We start from the raw sequence: 23,462 nt of genomic DNA on the forward strand, positions 1-23,462 counted from the left end.
CCGGGGGAGGGGACAGTAGGTCTCCCCCCCCTTATCGATAATTTTAGGGCCCCCACCCGCCGCTCAGGGGTGGGGGCCGGGGGGGGGAAAGTAGGTCCCCCCCCTCATTGATAATTTTAGGGCCCCCACCCGCCGCACAGGGATGGGGGCCGGGGGGGGGACAGTAGGTCTCCCCCCCCTTATCGATAATTTTAGGGCCCCCACCCGCCGCTCAGGGGTGGGGGCCGGGGGGGGGAAAGTAGGTCCCCCCCTCATTGATAATTTTAGGGCCCCCACCCGCCGCTCAGGGGTGGGGGGGCAGTAGGTACCCCCCTTATTGATAATTTGAGGGCCCCCACCCGCCGCACAGGGGTGGGGGCCGGGGAGGGGGGGACAGTAGGCCCCCCCCTTATTGATAATTTTAGGGCCCCCCCACAGCAGTGCTGACAGGCTATCAGCACACAAAGCGCGTTCACAGTGCTTTGTGTGCTGATAGCCCGATGTATTCACCCAGAATGCATCGGACGAGAGGCCTTTTTAGGGCCTCTGAACTCGGAAGTCCCTCTGGTGGCCGTCTGATTGACTGCAACAAGAGGTGTTCCAAGCTTCCAATGTAAACACTGCATTTTCTCAGAAAATACAGTGCTTACAAGAAAAAGGCTCCGGGTAGCTGTAGCACTCACCTGAACAACCTCATTAAGCTGAAGTTGTTCAGGTGACTATAGTGTCCCTTTAATTGTAATAAAACATCATGAACTAGATGCACACTCTGTACAGAGACTTTACCAGGTCTGGGCAGATCTCACTGCTGTTGCGGTTTGGCTCTTTCTTTTCAGCATTTGCAGGAACTTTAAAGGCAATGGTTTCACATTTTCATCAATGCATATATAATTTTTTTGTACTTTAACAGGAGGGTCCCTTCTAGTTTGGAGTTTTACTTTAAAACATTCCTTCTTTGATAGATGGCCTTTCGTTGACCCTCTGTTGATTTTGTTCATATTCTTAAGATCCCACTTTTTTTTCCTATGAAACACAAACCACTAGACAATAAAAATTATAAAGGTAGTTGTCCTTGGGAGAACAGGTGATCTATTCCTCTTTTTCTCTAGAAACTCACATGTTCATGCAGTGCATGCTAAAAGGTAGCTGGATAGATTGATTTGTGCCTTCAATGATCATGGATCTCTTCACTTGTCTGACTCTTGGCTATAGGTTGGACAGTGGGGTTCAGTGTTGCCTACAAGCTCATCTACCCCTATTGATACATCAGTAAATATATATAGTAGCCACAAAGCCAGCCAGGTTGTTGGTACATGTTTCCCCTTACAAATATACTTGTCTCTCTAAGCCTAAAAGTCAGTCTTTTTGTAGTTGCTAAATGTTGTACTATATTTTTTTTAGTGATACAAATATAGCACATAATGTATTACAAAACCCTGTTGGTAGTTTTAGTCTTTCCTTCACACGATTGCAATAATTTTTTTTTTTTTAATCCAAAAGAAAAGGTAAAAATATTGTAAACACAAAAAATTCAGGCAGCAGAGGGATGCCACTGCATGTCATTTGCAGTGATTTAATGAGACCAGAGCATTAAATGTCGTATAGTGGAATTTATTGTAACTTGCCATGTGAAGAAATAAGAAAATGTTAGTCTTCATTCTCCTGAAGAATTTTCAAATTGTGTTGACTTCTAGGTAGCCGCTTCCATTGAATTTGGAAGATTCTACTTCCTGTGGTATAACACCATCTGTGCTTACACTGTAAAAATAGTCCATACTGTGGATATGTTCAACGACAGATTGCTCTTCAGTGTTAATAGATCTCATCTCCACAGGGAGGGAGTCCATAGTAAATTTACAGGAGGAGGACTTCTGGAGAGCACCAGGGGCATTGTTCTTTGTCTGAGTAGATGGCACCCTTTCTTTATTGTCCACTTCCCAGCTTGTGAAGGCATTCTCAGGATATAATAAACTATCTGATGGAGCTAGTGGTTCTAGATGTTTTTTGCCTAACTGGAGTAGACAATTATCAGTGTTTAGTACCCGGGATGTTATTGGCACCAAATCCTCTACAATTGTTGGTGGTTGGCAGTACTGTGGTCCTCCATAAACCTGTGTCTGCATAGGATATTTGCCAGTGGTTTTCCTAGGATATTTCTGAAAGTGCTGGCTGTTGGTAAGCTGCACAGGGTATGATGCCACTTTGAATGACGGTATATAATATTTTGGGTGGCCTGGTGTCCTCGGGTTTTGTGGGTTTGCTAATCTAACTGGATACGTAGCGGCTCTGGTAGCACTGGGGTGTGATACAAGGCATGGTGCATCCATATGGTGGGGGAAAACCGTGCCCCGTGCTACATTTGGAGATGAACCCCTTTGTGGCTTGAAGAATGAATGGGTCGATTGTGCAGGTTTTCCACCATGCTGATCAATGGAGAAACTAAACTGACCTGATTTATAAAGGAAAGAGGACAGTGATTTATAAATTAAGCTTACGTGGCATGGGCATATTTATGAACTACAATCCATACACACAGCTGGATGTTGATGTAGAATAGAGTATAAATAACATTGTTGTACACAATTATAAAGGAATCCTCCAGGCACCATCCAAGTGAAATTGTTATGGTGCCTGCTATCTTAGTAGTATATGCACCATAGGCACAGATTAAAGTAATTTTATTTATGATACTATAATTCCAAGAGAAAAATAATGCATTGCCATGCTAGAGTCAGCAGTATCTCATTAAGTATGGCTCTCAAACTTTCTTCTCAAGACGAGCAAAAATAATTAGCTCTACCTTATTTTTACGACTGTAAAAATGTTTTTTGTTTTTAATGATCTAAAGCGGCGTATGCACGCTGTTTGCATTGTTGACAAAGAAAATACAATAAATGGCAATAAAAATAAATGGCAAATTAGCTTTATACAATAGTCTTACAGTAAAGTAATGTTACATGCATACATATCAATGTTATGAAACCTATTTTGTAAATAGGACAATGTATTAGTAGAATGAATACATTATATATCATTTTAGAGTAAAGGTGTATGATTGTCTACAAAATCAATTGTTCATCAAAGGGCAATATGCTAAGCGTTCCAAAAAACCCGTGCCCATGTGACCTTTGCATTTGAAGTCATCACCCTGCTTTAGAGTTGCTCTGCCAACATAGATAGATTTGTGATTATTTCTGATTCCACACCTTCTTTTGTGTATTTTGTTACTAGTGCTGATAGTGGAGCTTGTGAGGTGCAACAATATTTCAAAGTGGTTTGAAGAAGTAAATAGTGACACATTGGAAACCAAATTGAAAAATGTCAACCAAGGAAGCTGAATTTGAGAAATTCTCCTATTCATAGCTGGTCTTTAAACTTGGCTAATAAGCATAACGGTCACTGAAAACCTTACCAGGTCTGGCTGCTTGTTTCTGGGTTGTGGTTACTTGAAAATAGTGATGCCTGAACCTTTGTTGGGCTCTCTGAGATGCTGTTTGCGCATACATCTCTGAAACCGGTCTGATTTGCTCTAATACTTAAAAAGAGCAAAGATTATAACTGAAGAGCTGAATAACTGCTCCTGTTTTTATTTAAAATACAGGACTTTGTCAGCTTTGAGTTGTGTTAGGGTGGTTGCCATGGAGTTTGGGTCTAAAGCATCCTGATTGGCTGTTCAATGCAGATCTTGGACATTTGAAAAATAACAGTGACCAGATTAAAATATTCTGATTGGCTGGGCAGCTTGGAACCTAGACCTGTATAAAATAAATTGTCACATATCTAAAGCATGCTGATTGGTTGGACAGCCTGGAACCTGCACATTTTAATAACAACCTTCAGCTCATGTTATAACTGTTGAGTGGATCTGTAACATTACTCTTAGAATTTAAAAATATGTATTCCTAATGCTATAGTGCCGTGGTCCACATTTAAGTGACCTGCCAGTGTTAAAGATAATTAACTCCACTTTTCAACTTTTTCCTCACCACTGGTCTCCTCACTCAAACTTTGCCTCAATCTTCGCCAAAATAAAATGCTTTCTGTCTGCGTAACATAAATATACATGTAGAATTTGAAAAGTGTGTGTGTGTGTGTATATTAAAATACACTATAATAAAAATTAAGTGTTAGGGGGCAACACAAAGTGAATCCGCAACTGTCACCACAAGCCCCAACCACTCACACCGAGGCCAGGAGACACATAGCTTACCCACGGCAAGTGAGACGCGACAGGGGAACAGAATAGCTCTCAGACATAGCCGCCACTACCCATCCCCCCTCCACCAACGACCCCGCAGTACTCAGGGCGACCTATATAGAAGGGTGTCTATAACCCTAATAGTTCTACACCTCAATCCACTCGTTATAACATTGAGACCGTATATAATTAGAAAAATGTGTGCCTAAAATCTTGCTAACTGTTTATGATGTTTATCGTTTGGAGGCTATTATGGCCCTGCACATGTACTTTTCATTGCACACGAAAAATAAAGAATTTAAAAAAAATAAAAAAAATTAAGTGTATTTTGATTTTTTTTTTTAAATGAAGAAAATGTTTATATATATATATATATATTTTTTTTTTATATGTATATTTTGTTCCTTAGTGTCCTGCTTTTGTGACTCATAAGTTTCATGTGGATCCAAAATACCAACTGTTTCCTGGGTGCTGTCCTACATGTTCTTCCATTGTATTTAAAGGGAACCGTACATGTATATTAAAGTATAAAATGGCACAGTAAACCTAATTAATTGGAGATGGTGAAAAAGAGGAGCTTTACATATTGGAACTGAAACTCTTAGAATACTAGACCAGAGCATGAATCTCGAAGGGTGAGACAGGCAAGTTGCCGATCTGTCTAGACTGAAAACCTCTGCTCCTCTTTCGCTAATACTTGGTGAAGTAACCGTCCGTGCTGGAAGGGGGAATTTCCTACTCCAGAAGCCAATGTGTGAACCACAGTACAACCACATGTAAGATAAGCTTAACTTCCACATGTCTTATTGGCCATAGAATTCTTGGTGTATTTCCCTTTGTGTTTCTGGAAGTGTCTTTTCAACCACAGTATAATTCTTGAACTCTTTCCCAAGCCATTTTGCTTTTGGTTTTCTTGTGGTTGTCTAATATTACCATGCCTTTCTTGATTGAGAGACATACTGGATCACCGCACTCGCCAAATGACCCAGGTGCTCCGAAGCCAGGGCTGGCCAGGCCTCCCTTCCAAGATATGCAGAATAAATAATGGTTCAGGCACTCCAGGATAGCAGAAATAGCAGCTTTATTATGGGAAACTGCCCCAATAAAGCTGCTATTTCTGTTATCCCTGAGTGCCTGAATAGTTGTTTTTTTTTTTTGTTTTTTTTTTTATTCTGCATTGATCATCTCTCCATTTTTTTTTTTAGCCTGAGAGGCCCTGCCTCTGTCTCGCACAAGGCCCTCTGCGTATATGGATGTAGCTGGAATGTTAAAGGAACACTATAACATTATACTGTCCCAAGTTCTATATACATGTGTGTATTTGCCACAATAGGTAAGATAAAAAGGATTTACTAATCCAGGGCTCGACAAATGCAAGGCGCCAGGACAAATTTCCTGGTCACCACGGCGAGGTGATGGCTGCCTGAGAGCAGTGGTGGGCAGTCTGCTCATGAAAGGCTGAGGCAGGTGGCTGAATGTGGGAGGGAGGCGGCCGGCTCATTGAGAGGTAAAGGAGTGAGGTGGGCGGCTGAGCAGGGAGATGACAGCAGCCCCACTGGATCCCAGGGAAAGCCTTTCCACTCCAGCTCTCCAAAGGTAGGGAAGCTGGGGGGGATTTAAATTAAAATAAGAAAAGTAATTATTTGTCAGTCTGTGTCTGTCTGTGAGTGTGTATGAATATGTGTCTGTGTGCAAAATGCCACTGCGCCAACTAAACTTCTCATAGAGATGCATTGAATCCGTGCATCCCTATAGGGAACATTAACGTAGGTGCTTCAGTGTGAAGCACCTCTATAGGCAGTCTGAGTGACTGTCGCTAGAGGTGTTACCAGGCAGCAATATAAACACTGCCTTGTGTCTGAAAAGTCAGTGTTTACATTGAAAAGCATTAAGCTGTAGTGTCCCTTTCAGAATTTTATTTTTGGCATTGATTTCTCTGGCTCCTAACTTTTTTAGCTGGCTCCTAGATTCCAAGAAAATGTATCAAGAACTGTACTAATCTTTTTCCAAAACCAAGACTGCCTTGTCACTGCTCACCTTTCCACATCCAGCAACGTTATTGAGGAGGCATGGCCTTCTTTGGCATAGTCCAGTCTAATCCTCCTAATTGAGGATTCCACATGAGCATTCATGCATTCCACATAGAAATCCACAGCACTAAACACAAATGTATTCCTGTCATGTAAATGAGTTTTACTAGGCGAGTGCCATGGAAGCTCTTCTAGTGTCTTTTAGTATGAAAGCAACTAGAGGTTGATTTATCCCTGCATGGCAAATTATAATCAATATATATTTAATATTTTACATTAAAGTGACAGGACCACTGCACCCAAACCACTTCATTGAGATGAAGTGGTCTGGGTGACTTTAGTGTGCCTTTAACACTGTACACCATGGATTTCAAACTCACGGCCCACAATGAAAATCTTTGCGGCAAAGATATTAATTTCTCCGGTCACCTGGAGGCGGGCGGAGATGAAATGAAGCGGGCGTAGGCAGGCCAGGAGAGAATGGAGACTCTCAGAGATGCGCATCGTCACGTCCTGATGTGATGTCTACAGGCTCCGTCTTCAAGGAGTTTCGGCTGTGTCACATGCTGCAGATGGCACCAGTGGGGGTATAGATGCAGAACACCAGATACACAAGATGAGTAAAGTATGAGACAGGATGCTAATATTTTTTTATTTTTATTTTTTTTGGGGGGGGGTTTGTAGAAATTGGATGGGTGGGCAGCAGATTGTGCAGGGGGAGGGGGGCTTATCAGTCACCACCTCCACTTTCAAGCTCAACAGCCCAATAAGGCTCCATCCAGGCTCTATTAGACTCCATTAGAGTCTTTAATGAAGATTGAAAGGGACTAATAAATATTATTTCATTGTTAAATGAGATAGAGATATAGATATGTTGGGAGTCAATGTTCTATGAAAATGTAAGGGCTTTTTTTTTTAGACTTGTTTATTTGGCCCATGTTAGCCTTTGAGTTTGACATGCTTGCTGTACACAGATAACAGAAATAGTCAGAATTCTAATTACCCTGCAGTATGGCTACCCAAGAGGCTTAGTGAGAATCAGCATTTATATCCGCGTTCTAAGCTGGAGGAACACTAAACCTTTATTGAGACATTGATTGTAGTCCATAGTGCCAAATCTTAACTGGTCCTTTCACGGCTACTGCTTTGACACAAGAGTCTAAGTAGCTTAAAGGGACACTATAGTCATCAGAACAACTACAGCTTATTGAATTTGTTCTGGCGAGTAGAATCACTACCTTCAGGCTTTTTGCTGTAAACACTGTCTTTTCAGAGAAAATGCAGTGTTTACATTACAGCCTAGTGATAACTTCACTGGCCACTCCTCAGATGGCTGTTAGAGATCCTTCCTGGGTCATTGCTGCCTAAAATGCATCCAAACATTCAGTATCTCCTCCCTCTACATGCATACACTGAACTTTCCTCATAGAGATTCATTGATTCAGTTAATCTCTATGAGAAGATGCTGATTGGCCAGGGCTGTGTTTGAATCGTGCTGGCTCTGCCTCTTTGTCAGTCTCAGCCAATCTTATGGGGAAGCATTGTGATTGGATCAGGCCACCACTTCTGATGTCAGCTGACCGCTTGGTTTTCTGAGACATACCGCATGCAGAGTTACAGCTTCAGGCTTGAATTCAGCCCTGCTGTGGTTCCCCTAACCGTGTTGTAAATGGTTGAATAACCCTTTATTCACCTACCCAAATCTAGATCCCTCAGTGCTGGATTGGAGTCCTCTGTAATCCTATTCGTGGGATAACCTAATACACAAGCGCGGCCAGCACCGCAAGCACATTATGCCTTCCCCATAGGTAAGCATTGCCTCATTGCTTTCATTTAGGGTTTATTCTGAGGCTGGACGTCCTCAAGCAGAGTTTAACTCCGTGAAATGCACATTTAGGCAGTGTTTGTACTGCAGTGTACACATTGCAGTTTCTGGACTAAGGGAGTCAGGGACACTGCACCCAGATCACTTCAATGAGATTAGGTGGTTTGAGTGCCCATAGTGTCTCTTTAATGCATAGGCTGAGCACTATGTGAAATCTTGAAATTGATATACAGAGGGGCTGCACCCATAGCTTTCTAGCAGTTTGCACACTGCAATAAATTGTAGTAGTTACAATGCATGGAATGTCTATTTAATGAAATTACCAGTGGAAAACAGAATATTACTACTTCATGAAATGTTCTTATAAGCAACAGCTGTACTCTCTCTACTATTGATTAATTCAGTAAAAATTCTGCCCATTAATTGTAAATTGTTTACAATTTTCCTGTTTATATCAGAAGGTATTTTGGATATATCACGTGTTGAAACTAGTTATCATTTGAAACCTTTTTAAAAAAAAAAAAAAAATTTATTATCCCGAATCTAGATTTGTCTTAATGGTATAAAAATTTGGTTTTTGCATGTTTTATTGTTTCATATATTTATATTTAAAACCTGAGATTGAATGGTGCAATGTATTGCTTATCTGAGACACAGGCCTTGCTCATTACCATCGATCGGCATTTTCTCAATGACTCCGTTCCCTGGAATAGAATTTTGAGATTACAAATACCATGTTTCTCGGGCCAGAAACCACAACCTGAATGTCTCCTGAAAATTACCCACACACACATTCTCTAGGCTAATGTAGCCAGTAAAGCTATATAATATAACTTATGAAGCGCACAATATTTTTTTCATCTGCATCAAACCCTTTGTCGTTCTATTTATGCGTTGGAAACATTTTGATATTTTTGTGCCTTTTCGTATAATTTTTAAAATTCAAACCAACATTTGTTATGATGGATAGTTTTGCCGTGCCCAATCCTAAAAATTCACTACACTGAAGTATACTGTTGCATTGAAGGGTACACAGAAGCTCTGGGAATTTGTGTAATGAAGAACGGGAGATCAAGTGTTGGCATGATCCAAATTTGTTATTGAATGTGGTCCAATGTGTGCTACTTAACTACTTCCTTCTTATACTCTAGGCCTGTTTTATGCATTAGTGCTGACAATTGGACTGATTAATCGTGTCTGCACAGGTGTTCTAGAATATACTCTGTGTTTATACATAAACATTGGTGTGTGGATGAAGTGCGATATCTTCTCAGATAGCTTACATGGTTTTACTATTTTTTGGCACATGGTCATCTCCCTAAGAACTCATATTTACTTTGAACGTCCTACTATTAACATTAGAAAGGCCAATTTGTAAATGCACTCGTATACGTTATCTGCAAAATTCAGGCACAAAACTGTTACATGGTTTATACACTGAATACTAAATTATTGTAAATTAAAACTGATTGGCATAGTATGTATTTTTTTGTTTTATGAGAAATAGATAATAGAAAATACAGTACATATAACGGCTCATTCTGTTTTCTTCCTCAACCACTTTGTCTACATCATGATGAAAGGGAAATTGGATTAAGATGTTCTGCATCAATGCACCTAAAGACCACTTCATCTCAATGATCTGGTCCGGGTGCAGTGGGCCTCTACTGCCATGTTTCCATTATAGGGTTAATACACCTCTAGTGGCTGTCTTTCAGACAGGTACTGGAGGCTCTTCCATGTTAAAGGCACACTTAGAACAGCATTTGATTGGCACAGCACAGCAATTTGTCATGCATGTGCAATAGACTGCTGATACTTCTCTATCGGAAATAATTCCATTGGCTGCGATTATCAAGACTGATTATCTCAGCCATAGTGGTGGTGGTGCGGCTGTGGAGAGGGCAGTTCACTGAGGGAATAAAGGCTAAGTAAAACTCACCCTTTTTTATGTACTTGAAGCGTGGAGGGACACGTTGAAGTAGCTACAAGGACACTAAAGCTTCAACATGCTTGTACGACTAACGCTATAGTGCTCCTTTAAAGGAACACCAGTTGTTCAGGAGTTTTAAAACCTTCCTTCTATTTTTGGGGGATATTAATAAAGCTATCATAGTTTTTTTTTTTTTTTTTTTTTTTTGAGGAGATCAATTATGAATGCCAATCATTGGTTAAAAATGAATAGAAACAATGCGGTGCCTAAAAACCATAAACAAGTTATCATTAAAATTACCTTCAAATTGGGCGTGGCCTGGAGCTCAAGCGCAGCGGTCGCATGTTGGAGTAGCTCTGTGCTACCACGGCCTAAATTTAGCGGAACGAGCACCTGAAAAGCGGAAGAAACTGCACCCACGACGATGTCACAGACTAAGGGTCGCAGGCAGACTGAAAAGAGCGACAAAAGTTACTTTTTTACCGCTCGAAATGCCCAGGGGAAAATGCCGGCGAGACCGGAGGAATCCCAAGATCGCGCCCACGATGAAACCTCTGTACTGCAGGGACAAACAAAATCGGAAGGGCCAGCAACCCAAAGCATGATTCAAAAAATGCTGGACGATATGTACCAAAAGTTGCAACTTACCCTCCACACCTCACTTAACGAAATCAAGTCTGAGATCCATGATCTGGGCACACTCACGTCGTCATTGGAAGACAAGATGCCGGACCACGCTGAAGCCTATAATGTCATGCGGGCTGAAATGAACGAAATGCAAGACACAATGGTGGCCTATGAGAACAAGCTGGCAGACATGGAAGATAGATCCAGACGAAACAACCTGCGCCTGAGAGGGATTGCTGAAACGGTCAGCACAGCCGATCTGCACGCATACCTACAGGGGCTGTTTAAACTCCTTATCCCAGACATACATCAAGACATGCTCCTTCTAGACAGGTATCATAGAGTCCCTAAACCGAGGTTTCTTACGTCTGAAGAGCCTAGAGACACCCTAGTGAGACTCTACTACTTCCATGTAAAGGAAGATATCATGAGGGCAAACAGACAACGCCCGAACCTACCACCACCCTACCAGGGGATTACAATATATGCAGACATATCGGCAGCAACGCTGAAAAAACGTAAATCCTTCGCAAACATCACAGAGAGCCTGAGGCAACATAAGAAGCCATACAGATGGGGATTCCCAGTTAAACTATTGGTCATGCACGAAGGCAAGATGACAGCAATCACGTCTCCTGAAGCGGGAATTCAAGCATTGAAAGATTGTGGCCTACCACCGCCGAAGACACCACCCCAAGCCACAGGACGGACCACGCTACCTCCCGAATGGAAGAAGATCACCAGAAACAGATAAGGCCGTAGCCCGCACCCTAGAAATGTGGCAAATACCGCATAGAGACATTGGGACTGGGACTCTAAAGGGAAACTGTGCCCGCCAAGGGGCCCAAGGTCGGTAAAAGCACCAAGATTTTAAGGTTACACTCCTAACCAACAAGGTAAAACCGGGGATCTGGGGGCAACAAAATTGACTTTCCCAGCCAGGGGACTCCTAATGTTACTGTTAACGTTAAAGCTAAAGGTAATTTTCATGTATAAGGTCACAGGTGCGATCACCATCGATCCACCCATTACAGGCCGTAAGACCGTTGTGGACAGGCATGGAAGAAAGAAACTTCCTACCCCACAGTGCCAAAGTTAGGCACCAAGCCATTACCATGGCAGTATGTTTAGTTTTATTTGTTTATGTTCATCTGTTAGACCACCATGTTTTTCAATGTATACATTCATTGCGGGTACCACCTCACACCTCAATACCCCCCATAGCTCCACTTTCTGACGGGAATAGCCCCAGACATTGCAAGCGTAATAGGGAGTGGACACCATGTTCGAGGAAGCTGGGAATGGTGTCCATCCCAACAATAGATAGCACTAACACGCCACAAATCGTAATCCGACTTTACAATCCCCCATGAAAATATATTCCCATAATACAAAAGGGCTTAACCACCCAGCGAAGCGTGGGCTGCTTCGAAAAGATTTGCAACAACTAAAACCCGACATAGTGTGCCTACAAGAAACCCACTTCAAAGCCAATGCACATTCACCTCTATTCCGACAAGACTACCCCCACCAATTCCATGCCACGTACTCTAACAAATCGAAAGGGGCATCAATACTTATAAGTAGGGATGTGGCGTTCACGTTAATTTGTTCGGAGATAGACCCAGAGGGCAGATATGCTATGGTGGTGGGGACATTTAATGGGGTCGTATATTCAATAGCGAGTGTGTATGCCCCGAACAAGGAACAACGAAACTTCCTCCACAAGGTGTTCAAAAAACTGTCTATAAGCCAAGGCATAGGGGTGGTTTGTGGCGACTTTAATCATGTCCTAGACCCTTTGATAGACACCACTGGACCGCATACACCAGCCAGACTGAAACCGCTTAAGAGACAAGGCAGGGCAATACAGAAACTGCTCCAAGACAACCATTATTATGATGTATGGCGAGCATTACATGTGGGAGAAAGGGGGTATACATTTTTATCCACTGTGCACAACACCTACTCACGCATAGATGGCATATGGATTGCAGGCCAACATCTGGAGCAAGTCAGGGACTGTTATATAGCTCAATTAACATGGTCAGATCATGCGCCAGTAGTGGCAACATTGACAGACTTGTACGACTCCACACATAGAAGTCCTTGGAGACTAAATGCGTCGCTTCTCACAGACAGCAAATTCGGGAAAACACTAGAAACAGAGCTCGCCCAGTACTTTGCAGAAAACGATACGGGAGATGTATCCCAAAGCACGCTGTGGCAAGCACACAAATCAGTAGCCAGAGGCCTATTGATTAAAAGAGCATCATATTTAAAAAGGTTAGCGCAAACACAGATGCGGCTATGGCAAAGGGAGCTGCAAGACCTTAACACCCAAAACCAACAAGCCCCCTCACAGGAACTAAAGAAGCACATTATGGAGATAACCCAAGCCACACACACAAAAGCTATAGAAAGGACAGGGCTACACCTGCAAAAACTAAAAGCCAACCAATATTCTCAGGGCAATAAAGCAGGCAAACTAACAGCTAACCCCCTCAAAACGAAGCAAGCACAACAGAAAATAGCGTACTTAACATCGTCAGAGGGACACAAAATAACAGCACCTAAAGATATAAGTAACACATTTGCAAAATACTATGCCACTTTGTACAACCTATCAGAGGATGCGAACACGCACCAACCCACCCCTCAAGAAATTAGTTCTTACCTACAAGACATACCCTTGCCAACATTCACACTGCAACAACAACAGGTACTCACGGCTAGCATAACTACCAAGGAAGTAGAAGAAGCTATCACTCTACTACCACTGGGTAAGGCACCAGGCCCGGACGGTTTCGCAAACTGCTACTACAAACAGTTCGCCCCCATCCTAACGCCTCACCTAACAAAAGCATTTAACGAGGCTACAGCAACACAAGTTACCGGCCGAATCCCTGCTTGCACACATCATTACACTTCCAAAACCGGGCAAACCACCCACATGCCCTCAGAACTTCCGCCCAATATCCTTGCTCAACACTGATGCCAAGCTGTATGCAAAGATCTACGCAAGGCGATTGAGTGGAATGCTAACACAGATCATCCATACAGACCAAGTGGGGTTCATAAAGAATAGACAAGGGAGTGACAATACGAGAAAGGTACTTAACATTGTTCACAGTATCCAAAAGCTAAAAGTGGGAGGAGTGCTGGTGTCTTTAGACGCAGAAAAAGCCTTCGACCGACTGGGATGGGAGTTCCTAGAGCAGGTCCTTAAGAAATTTGGGGTACCTGAGGGATTCATCTCAGCGGTCAAGGCTCTATACCACACGCCAACGGCGAGGGTCATCAATGCAGGTTTTGTCTCAGAACCTCTCAAAATCACAAACGGCTCCCGACAAGGGTGCCCGCTGTTGCCCCTACTTTACGTAATGGCCCTAGAACCCCTAGCAGCAGCAATTAGACAACATTCCTCCATTCATGGGGTAACAATAGGAGATAAAGAATACAAGGCGAGTCTATTCGCGGACGACGTCCTTCTGACCCTGACACAGCCCCACATATCACTTCCCAACCTCATGGCTACCATCACGGAGTATGGGAAACACTCCTACTACAAGTTAAATGTCGCAAAGACACAAGCGATGGGGATGGGGATGCCGAAGGAAACACTAACTAGACTTAAAAGCGCCTTTCCATTTGATTGGCGGGGGGACCACTTAACATACCTGGGCATACGCATCCCACCGAGTACTGACAAACTACTAGAACTCAATTACACCAAACTTATGATGGAAACAGCAGCCACACTGGGATCATGGGAAGGGAAATACCTATCATGGGTAGGAAGAATTACAGCGCTAAAAATGATGCTGCTCCCAAAACTCCAATATCTCCTGAGAACCCTCCCCATAAAACTGCCACTTGCGTATCTAACCTCCTTCCAGAGACTGATAACCAGATATGTGTGGGCAAACAAAAAACCTAGGGTAGCCAACAGAACACTACAAATACCACTTAGAAATGGGGGATTAGGCATGCCAAATGTAGAGGCCTACTATAGGGCGGCCCAACTATCAGCAATTAAAGTAGCCACGGCGGGAGGGGAGGCCCCACAGTGGACAACGATAGAATCATACTGGACACAATGTACATCCCTCAAAGAACTATTATGGCTACCACAAAAACTCCGACCCCGACACTTACTCCCATTAGCAACCACCCAACTAACACTGCAACTCTGGGACGAAAATAGGAAGCGGGAAGGGACAGAGGGGACGCCCCAATCTCATGCATAGCAATAGGGATCCCGACGTTTGATGCAAAAAAATGGTCAGAAAGGGGCTGCTCTACGATTGCCCACATGTACCAGGGGGACCAACTAATGCACTTCCCAGACCTCCAAGCTAGATACGGCATATCCAACAATGCACTATTTTCATATTTACAGCTGAAATCCTTCCTCACAGGGATACCGATAAACCACCAAGGGTCAGTCGCTAAACAATCTATAGAACATCTATGCCTCACTAGTAAACCCCCCAAAAAAACAATCTCCAAGATCTATAACTTGCTCATAGATGACAAGTCAGACCCAGACACGACATTCCAAAAGACATGGCATACAGAATTGGGGCAAGACATAGATGAAGAACAGTGGCAAAGGGCGTTTGCAATACACAAAGGTAACACACGATGCACATCGCATCTAGAAACTATCAGGAAACTGCAATATAGGTGGTACAGGGTACCCGAACAATTGGCTAGGATTTATCCGAACACTCCAAATGTATGCTGGAGATGCGGGGCAGACAAGGGTACAATGAGCCACATCTGGTGGTCATGCAAGGTGATTAGGGACTACTGGGGAATGGTAGAGGAAATAGCTAAGGATCTAATGGGCAGGGAATGGAAACTATCCATCCAACAATGCATACTATTCATGCTACCACAGGCAATGACCAGAGTTGAGGAGGCTCTGCTGTTCAACTTACTGATAGCAGCGGTGACATTAATAGCTAGATTGTGGAGGTCACCATTACCTCCAACCAGGGAAGCTCTCATGCAGCAAGTATCACTGAACTGGCAATACGAAAAAATGGCAAACACGCATATCGGAATCAAAAAACACATAGGGCCAGCTGGCGAGAGATGGGCAGAGTATAGTAGGGAGAACAAGGTAAAGGACCGAGATGTGTCTTATGTGAATGGAGGGACAAATAGCTAAAGGAGAAAGAGGGAAGGGGGAAGCATGGAGGCGCTCACTAGATGGCACAATGCTAAAGTAGATGAAAACCCCAACTAACACGAGAACCCTTAAGGAAAAGGGCACAGACCATAACAACAGGAACAAGAATAGATAGCAGCTAGCCACCACACCAATCAGAAAACGCCGCAAAACGATCATAAGGGGCATGGAATGGTGATGATAATGTAATATTGTATTAGTGTATAATGTTAACGTATAATAATTCGAAATGACGGGGCACAATATGACAACACTCTAACCCTAACCATTTTCCCTTCTGTACCTATGTAATGAATGTAGTATGAAAGTATTACTTTACAATGTAATTGAACAACGCTTTTGATTACCATGGCATGGTATGTCACCAATTTGACCCCAATCCCTTTTTATTTTCTGTACCCTGAGTTCTTTTCTTTTGTGAAAATATTTGAAGCAATAGAAATCGTCAAATTGAAAAAAAAAATTACCTTCAAATTAAGGTTGTTTTTAATATCCAGTTTTTGCCTTTTTGTGTCCTTTTTCATTTTTGTTTTTGCAATCTCATTCATTGTAATGTTCCACTTTACACGCTAAGCCACAGTTGTATGTGTTGGTTTCTATTATTACAGTTTCAAACACTCTCAGGTTATCTAAGTGGGAGTAGAGCGAAAGGAATCAGGCTAATCACTCCTTGGATAGTATGGATTAAGTGAAAATACTGTTGTGTAAACAGACTTCGCTGTCAGTTTATGTTCTTGCATAAACTGGGAACTCTAAACCTAGACGTCCATGTAACTTATTTTTTTTTATTTATTTTTTTATGGCCATTCTTAAAGGAACACTAGTGTTAGCAACACAAACCTGTATTCCTGACACTATTGTCCTAAAGTGACATTTTAGGAGACAGGCCAATCCAATGCTTTCAATAGGAAAGCATTGGGAGATTAATGTGCATGTGCGCTACACCAATTTGCATCTCCCCACAGAGATGCTTTGAATCAGCGCATCTCTGTCTCTGTGGGTAACGTTCAGCTTCTCCATGCACACTGTGCAGCACTGTCCTTGGAATCACTTCTTATGGCCATCTAAGTGACTGCCACTGTTTACATTGAAAGCCTGCAGGGACAGTCTATAGACACCAGAACAACTACATTAAGCTGTTGTGGTATTGTTGACCGTAGTGTTGCTTTACATTTATAAGTGATTATGGTGTGAGAGATAATCTATAATATTCAGGCGATTGCAGAAAGTCACTGTCGTTGATCTCTTCAGTATCCTTAGAAAACCCTTAACTACATTTAGGTTGTTAACATTTAGAAAACACGTGTTATAACATACACACTTGGTGTAAAACTAAAATCAGGATAAAGGAATAGATGCCACTACGTCAATACAAACCATAGAAATAAGGAAATAGAAAAAGGGATGAAGATAGTAAAGCGACTTTAGACTTTGATATCATAAAAAATATCCGCTTCTGCATGGGATAGCAGATGTAAACTCTGCCAATGAAGGCAGCACAAGGATTCCTACAGCAACCTGTCCATTTCTGTCATGTAGGCAGGTCAACTAATTTAACTACAGGAATCAAAGTACAGGCCACACTGGGACTTGCACTCTATTTGAGTATATTCTTTGGTGCATGTTGCAATACTATTCTGCTGACTGTTGATCCATTGCTAGATGTTTACCATTCGCTGCACAAAGTTTTGTTTATTGATTGTGTGTGTATGAATGTGTATACGTATATGTGGGTATGTATGTGTGTGTATATGTATTTTCTTCTTCTTCTGTCTTTTCTTCTTCTTCTGTCTTCTATCTTCTTTCTTTAATCAATTCCTCTTCTCTTCCTCTCCCTGATCTGTTCTTCATTTCTTCCTGTCTTCTCTTGTTTTCTTTAAAACATAAGACAAAGTAGGGACAGCAATTTTCCCAAGGTCTGAATTGTGGGAAAATTGCTCTGACCACCGGAAATGGAGCACACTTTGTTCCTCTGCTGGTCATAGATGATCAGGCGTAGAAAAGCTCCATAAGACAAAGTAGTCCCTACTTTGTCTTATGTTTAAAGAAAACTAGAGCAGACAGCAATAAATGAAGGACAGATCCTGACAGAGGGAGATAAGAGGAATTGATTATAGAAAGGTAAGTTCGGCATGGCAGTGCCGCTTAAAGATTAAGGGAACTCTATAGGGTCAGGAACATAGTGTATTCCTGACCCTATAGTGTTTAAAAACAAAAAAATGCTAGCCCCCCTTAGATATAGAACTCACATTATTTCCAGTGCTGCACGGGTCTGCCGGCACTAGCTACGCCCTCAATCCGCCTCCTTGTCTGACATGATCAGAATTGAAGATCTCAGCCAATCACAATGCTTTTCCATTGGTATTATGATTAACTCAGCCAAAGAGGTGGGGCAAGGGAGGAGCCAGATGCCACCCTGGCCAATCAGCATCTCCTCGTAAAAGATGCATTGATTCAAGGCATCTCTATGGGGAAAGATCAGCGCCTCAATGCAGAGTGTGGAGATGCTGAATGTCAGTGCTGCAACACAGTAAAGCATCTCTAGTAGCCGTCTGAGGAGTGGCCACTGGAGGTGTCCCTAGACTGTAATGTAAACACTGCCTTTTCTCTGAAGCAGGGACATACTATACTCACCATAACAACTAAAATAAGCTGTAACCCTTTAAAGATCACAGGGGAATAATTGTGGGAGCATCACAAATTATGATAGCCCTTGGTATACAAACAAAGGGCAAAATGTTGGGTAATAGTAATATTGGAAAATGCTGATAACCGGTTGATTGCAAATTTGCATATTAACGAACAGTGGAACCTCACTTCTGGAACGCTCTTACTTGAACGGATCGATGTTCAAACTAAATATTTGAGAAAAAAATATCTCTGTACCCAAACAAAACTCCCTATTAGAACGAAATCACACCGCATTAACCTCGTTGGTACCGCTTTGGAACCTCTTTGGTATGATACATCAGCACTAGACAACGCGAACAGGGCTCCATTCTGTCAGCAAGCAAAGCTGACTGGTAAAGTGAAGTTACATTTTAATTTAATATACATTGTGTTTATTGGTTTTCTGTATGATTTTATTAATGTAAGGTATTATTAAACGGTAAAATTTGTGTTAAAATGCTGTAATTTTGGGGGTCTGGAATGGATTCCTCTAATTTACATTAATTCTTATGGAACATTTTTGATTTGGTTTTTGAACAAATCGGTTCTCAAACAGCCTTCTGGAATAGATTATGTTCGAGTTCCGAGGTTCCACTGTATTACCAATGTTGAAGCTACAAGTTAAAGGGTTACTACAACCCACTTTTCTATATACTTTTTATTTTATTTATTTTTTTATTATTATATATGACTAATATGCGCTTATTGAGTAGGCGTGGAGGGCAGCACGAACATAAGAAGTAAGGTTAAATTCAGTTTTCAATACGTCCATTGTCAGCGTGCAGTGCGCGCATACGATATATGTATTTTATGCACAGAATTCACAGAACTGAACAGTTTTAGGCTGCCATTGTTATGTTGCGTTTTGGGCTACCAATGTCTTGTGTGCTGGGGGTGCAACAAGCCCACAGCACACAATTGCTAATATCTCATTATGTGTAGTGTTTCAAGCTGAAATATTGCGTGTACTGACTCCTACCACAAAAAAAGCAGAAGTGGTCATGGTGGTGGGAGTAACTCTTTAAATGAACGACCCTTCAAAAGCTGATACAAATCAAACTGTTATCAATGTGGTCATGCGCCTCTGGCACTTGTATATAAACCATTGTCCATTTTGTTCAAAGTTAAGCAATCTGTGTGCGGGTGGGTATTTGTATGTGTCTGCTGCAAGTATATTTTAGTTTTTTTTTCTGAAAGCATGCATATGTGGTTTGTGGTGTGTTGTATTCACAACCAATTTATACTTCGAATCTAATTTGTTTGCATTTTAATGTCTTCCAGATTACCGGAGTTATTCTTCTAGCTGTTGGCGTTTGGGGAAAACTTACATTGGGCACATACATCTCTCTTATTGCAGAAAACTCCACCAATGCTCCCTATGTCCTCATCGGAACTGGCACAACAATCATTGTCTTCGGCTTGTTTGGCTGCTTTGCCACTTGCCGTGGTAGCCCATGGATGTTAAAACTGGTAAGGTTTCTGGCCTTGTCTTACTACTTGTTTTTGGTTTGAGGTGAATACTTTGGGAGGTTTTCCTCGCACTGCCTGCTATACATCCTTACCTCTTTTAACTAGTTCTTTTACAGGCGGGATAGAATTTTTATTAGTATGGTTATGTAGATTTAGGAGCACTGTTGTGAAGAGCTTCATAGGAAAGGGATAGATTTGGAATTGAACTTGAAAAGAACTGATATTGATATCATGTAAAAACCTGGGAGGTTAGATAGAGGATTTTGGCTAGCATTTATTATGGATTGTAAGAGGGCAGTCTTCACCAGTTTTTCCCACTTGGGGTTCCGCGAGAACAAAACTGGGGTTCTGTGGCGATTTGCCAGTCAGGTGGCCCAAGCAGTTAGGGCCACCCAATGGGTATCGCTAAACGGTTCCGGTCAGGCGCTGCAGTAGTCTAAGACCGCGACCGGACCCTTGTTGTATGGGATGCTGGGAGGAAGCACAGCACTTCCTCCCAGACAGAGTGCGCCGGCTGGAGAGAGAGTGAGTGCAGTGGGGAGTGAGCAGCTGCTGACCTGGCACACCATCCTCAGCCAGCAGCTTCCAGCACTGAAGGAAGAAAAAAAGGTAAGTGAACAGCAAATATAAACGTCTGTGTGTGTGTGTGTGTGTGTGTGTGTGTGTGTACGTACCTGTGTCACTGTGTATCTGCCAGTGAGTGTGAATCTGTGTGTATGTGCCAGTTTGTGTGTCAAGGTGTGTGTATATCTGTGTCAGTGTATCTGTCAGTGTGCGTATGTGTGTCAAGGTGTGTGTGTATCTGTCAATATGTTTATCTATGTTCCACTATGTGCCTGTGTGTGTGTCAGATACACACCGACACACAGATACAAACACTGGCACACAGAAACACACATCTTGACACACAGATGCACGCCCACACACACACACACACATATACTTTGTATCAAGGTATGTGTTAAGGTGTGTATGTGCCGATTTGTGTCTGCCATTGTGCGTGTATCTGTTAGTATGTGCCAGTGTGTATGTGTTTGTGTGTATATGACTGTGTATGTGTCGGTGTGTTTCTGTTTGTCAATGTGTAAGTATTTATGTTGCAGTACATGTACAGACATCCCAGCAATCAAACACCAACAGAACACACTCCTGCAAACACAAACATGACACGATGTTTATACATGATGTCAAAGGGTTCCACAAGAAAAATTAATTGTGAACCCCTGGTCTACACAATGAGAATGGGAAGCCCCATTAGTCTTTGGTCACTGTGGTGGCTGACAAATCATTTCACATTAAAAAGAATCAGTCAATTGGACAAAAGTGACAGAAACCACTCAAGCAAAGTTACAGCAACATTAATATTGTTCCATCAATTAAATGTACAAAATACAGTACTTTTTTTTTTTCTTCTTCTTAATGGTATATATGCTTTACATGATAACCAAGTGTAAGTGTGTATTGGTTTCTATTTGCCTGATTTGTGCAGAAATGCGGGGAATAAAAAAAAAGGGGGGGGGGGGTGCGGGGAGGCATCTTAGAAACCCACCCTACCAGCACTATATGTATGGGTGTTGGGAGTGCCATTTAAAACAAACAAGATGGTGACTTCTTGAGAGAAGAAGGATGAGTGAAATGAATATATAGTGCTTGGGATGAAAGCAGAGAGGAGTTGTAATGAGGGAGCAATGAAGATAGTGCGTGCTGTGGTTTGCAGATAAAAGGAAAGGCCTTTTATTAATAAGAGATGAGACAGAAAAGAAGGCGGTAAGAGAACATTGTTCAGGAATGGAAGTGGAGGAGGATGTGAGGGAGCAGCGGCTACGCAGCATGTGCTAGAAATTGTTAGTAGCTGCATAGAAAGCCCATTTGGAAGCAGGAATGATGAAGGGCAGCTTTTGTAGGGTGTAAAGGAAGAGGGAAGGTTAATGGGTCTACTCTGATTTAGGCGTTGATGAACCAGTTAAGCAGTGCACTTGGCAAGTACATCTTTTGGGATTCGGCTGATAATAAAATAGATTTCTAACCGTGTCACGGACAATTTGACTTACTGTGCCTTGTTCTGAAAGAAGAAAGGTTAAATGTTCTATGAAAACTTCATTAAACGATCGTGTATGTTCAGGTAAATAGACTTGAATTCTCTCTGTAATGGGAATGAAAACGTAATAGCACTGACATTTTTGGCTTTAGTAATTAACCTTTTCTTCCAAGGATAGTTGAAATATTATATGCAGAATATATCATCCACATTATATTCTGCAACTGTTTAAGGGTGTTTTTTTATTTTTATCATCTGTGTAGCAGCTTATCTATCAAAATAGCTTTTTCAAATTTAGTTAATTTAGTTTCCCCAAGGTTTTAGGATTCTTTCCTATGGGGAAAGCCTAATGTGTGCGAGGTGCTCGCCATATGCATACACACAAGGCCTCCCCAACAGTTGATGACGAAGGAGGAGCCAACACAACAGTGAGGGACATCGGTACAGGAATCAGGCAAGTGATAGAGGGTTTTTAGCCATTTCATGGATTGGGGGGAGGGGTGCAGAGTGAGAGGGACAGTGTTAGGAATAGTAAGATGCATTCCCAATACAAAAGTGTTCCTGTAAGACTGATAGACAGGGCCGGCCTTAGGGGTGTGCGAGCTGTGCGGCCGCACAGGGCGCCATGGTGCAGGGGGCGCCCTGCGGCCGCATAGCTCACACGGCATGTCTGTTAGCCGCAATGCTTTTTTCCAGGGGGCGGCAAAAAACGCCGCCCCCAAATGCCCAAGGCAAATGTCTTGTTAGCCTTGCGGCTAACAGACATGCCGGGCTGCTGGGCGGTCGGGCGGCTGGCGAGGGAGCATTTCCTCTGAGCTGTTTGCTCAGCTCCCTCGCGCGCCGCACAGTGAGGCTGGGAGGCGGAGCCGGAATATGACGTCATATTCCGGCTCCCAGCCTCACTCTGCGGCGCGCGAGGGAGCTGAGCAAACAGCTCAGAGGAAGTGCTCCCTCGCCAGCCGCCCGCCAGCGCCGCCCGCCCAGCCCAGCAGCCACTGGACCACCAGGGAGGAAGAGACCCCCCCCAGCATTCCCAAAGGTAAGGAGGCTGGGGGGGGGTGTCTAAATAAATTTTAAAAAATGTGTTAATGACGGTGAGTGTGTGTGTGTGTGTGTGTGTCTGTGTCTGTTAGTGTGTGTGTATGTTAGTGTGTGTCTGTGTCTGTTAGTGTGTGTGTGTGTCTGTGTCTGTTAGTGTGTGTGTGTGTCTGTGTCTGTTAGTGTGTGTGTCTGTTTGCCTGTCTGCGCGTGTGTGTGTGGGACTGTCTGCGCGCGTGTGTGACAGGGTGTGTGGGAAGGGGTAAGGAGTGGGGGAGGGGGGACGGGAAGGGGGGACGCTGTGAAGATTTTTTGCACAGGGCGCCCAAATGCCTAAGGCCGGCCCTGCTGATAGAGAGTAGGTTATGCTCATTGTTGGGTTCAAAGAGCAAAGACTGTCTTCATTTTCTGTATATTCTTCATATCCATACACAATGATGAAAAAGTAAATTTA

At 42.7% G+C, this 23,462-nt stretch overlaps 1 protein-coding gene across 1 annotated transcript in view; it reads left to right on the top strand.

Moving 5' to 3' along the window:
• The window catches only part of TSPAN7 (tetraspanin 7), a 111,010-nt gene that overhangs the window by 57,222 nt on the left and 30,326 nt on the right, over positions 1-23,462 (top strand). Inside the window, exon 2 of the mRNA XM_063450105.1 lies at positions 19,744-19,932. Within this exon, the coding sequence (XP_063306175.1) occupies positions 19,744-19,932 (189 nt within the window). The remainder of the gene's footprint in view (positions 1-19,743; positions 19,933-23,462) is intronic.

This window comes from Pelobates fuscus, chromosome 1 (assembly GCF_036172605.1).
Source record: "Pelobates fuscus isolate aPelFus1 chromosome 1, aPelFus1.pri, whole genome shotgun sequence".
NCBI lineage: Eukaryota > Metazoa > Chordata > Amphibia > Anura > Pelobatidae > Pelobates > Pelobates fuscus.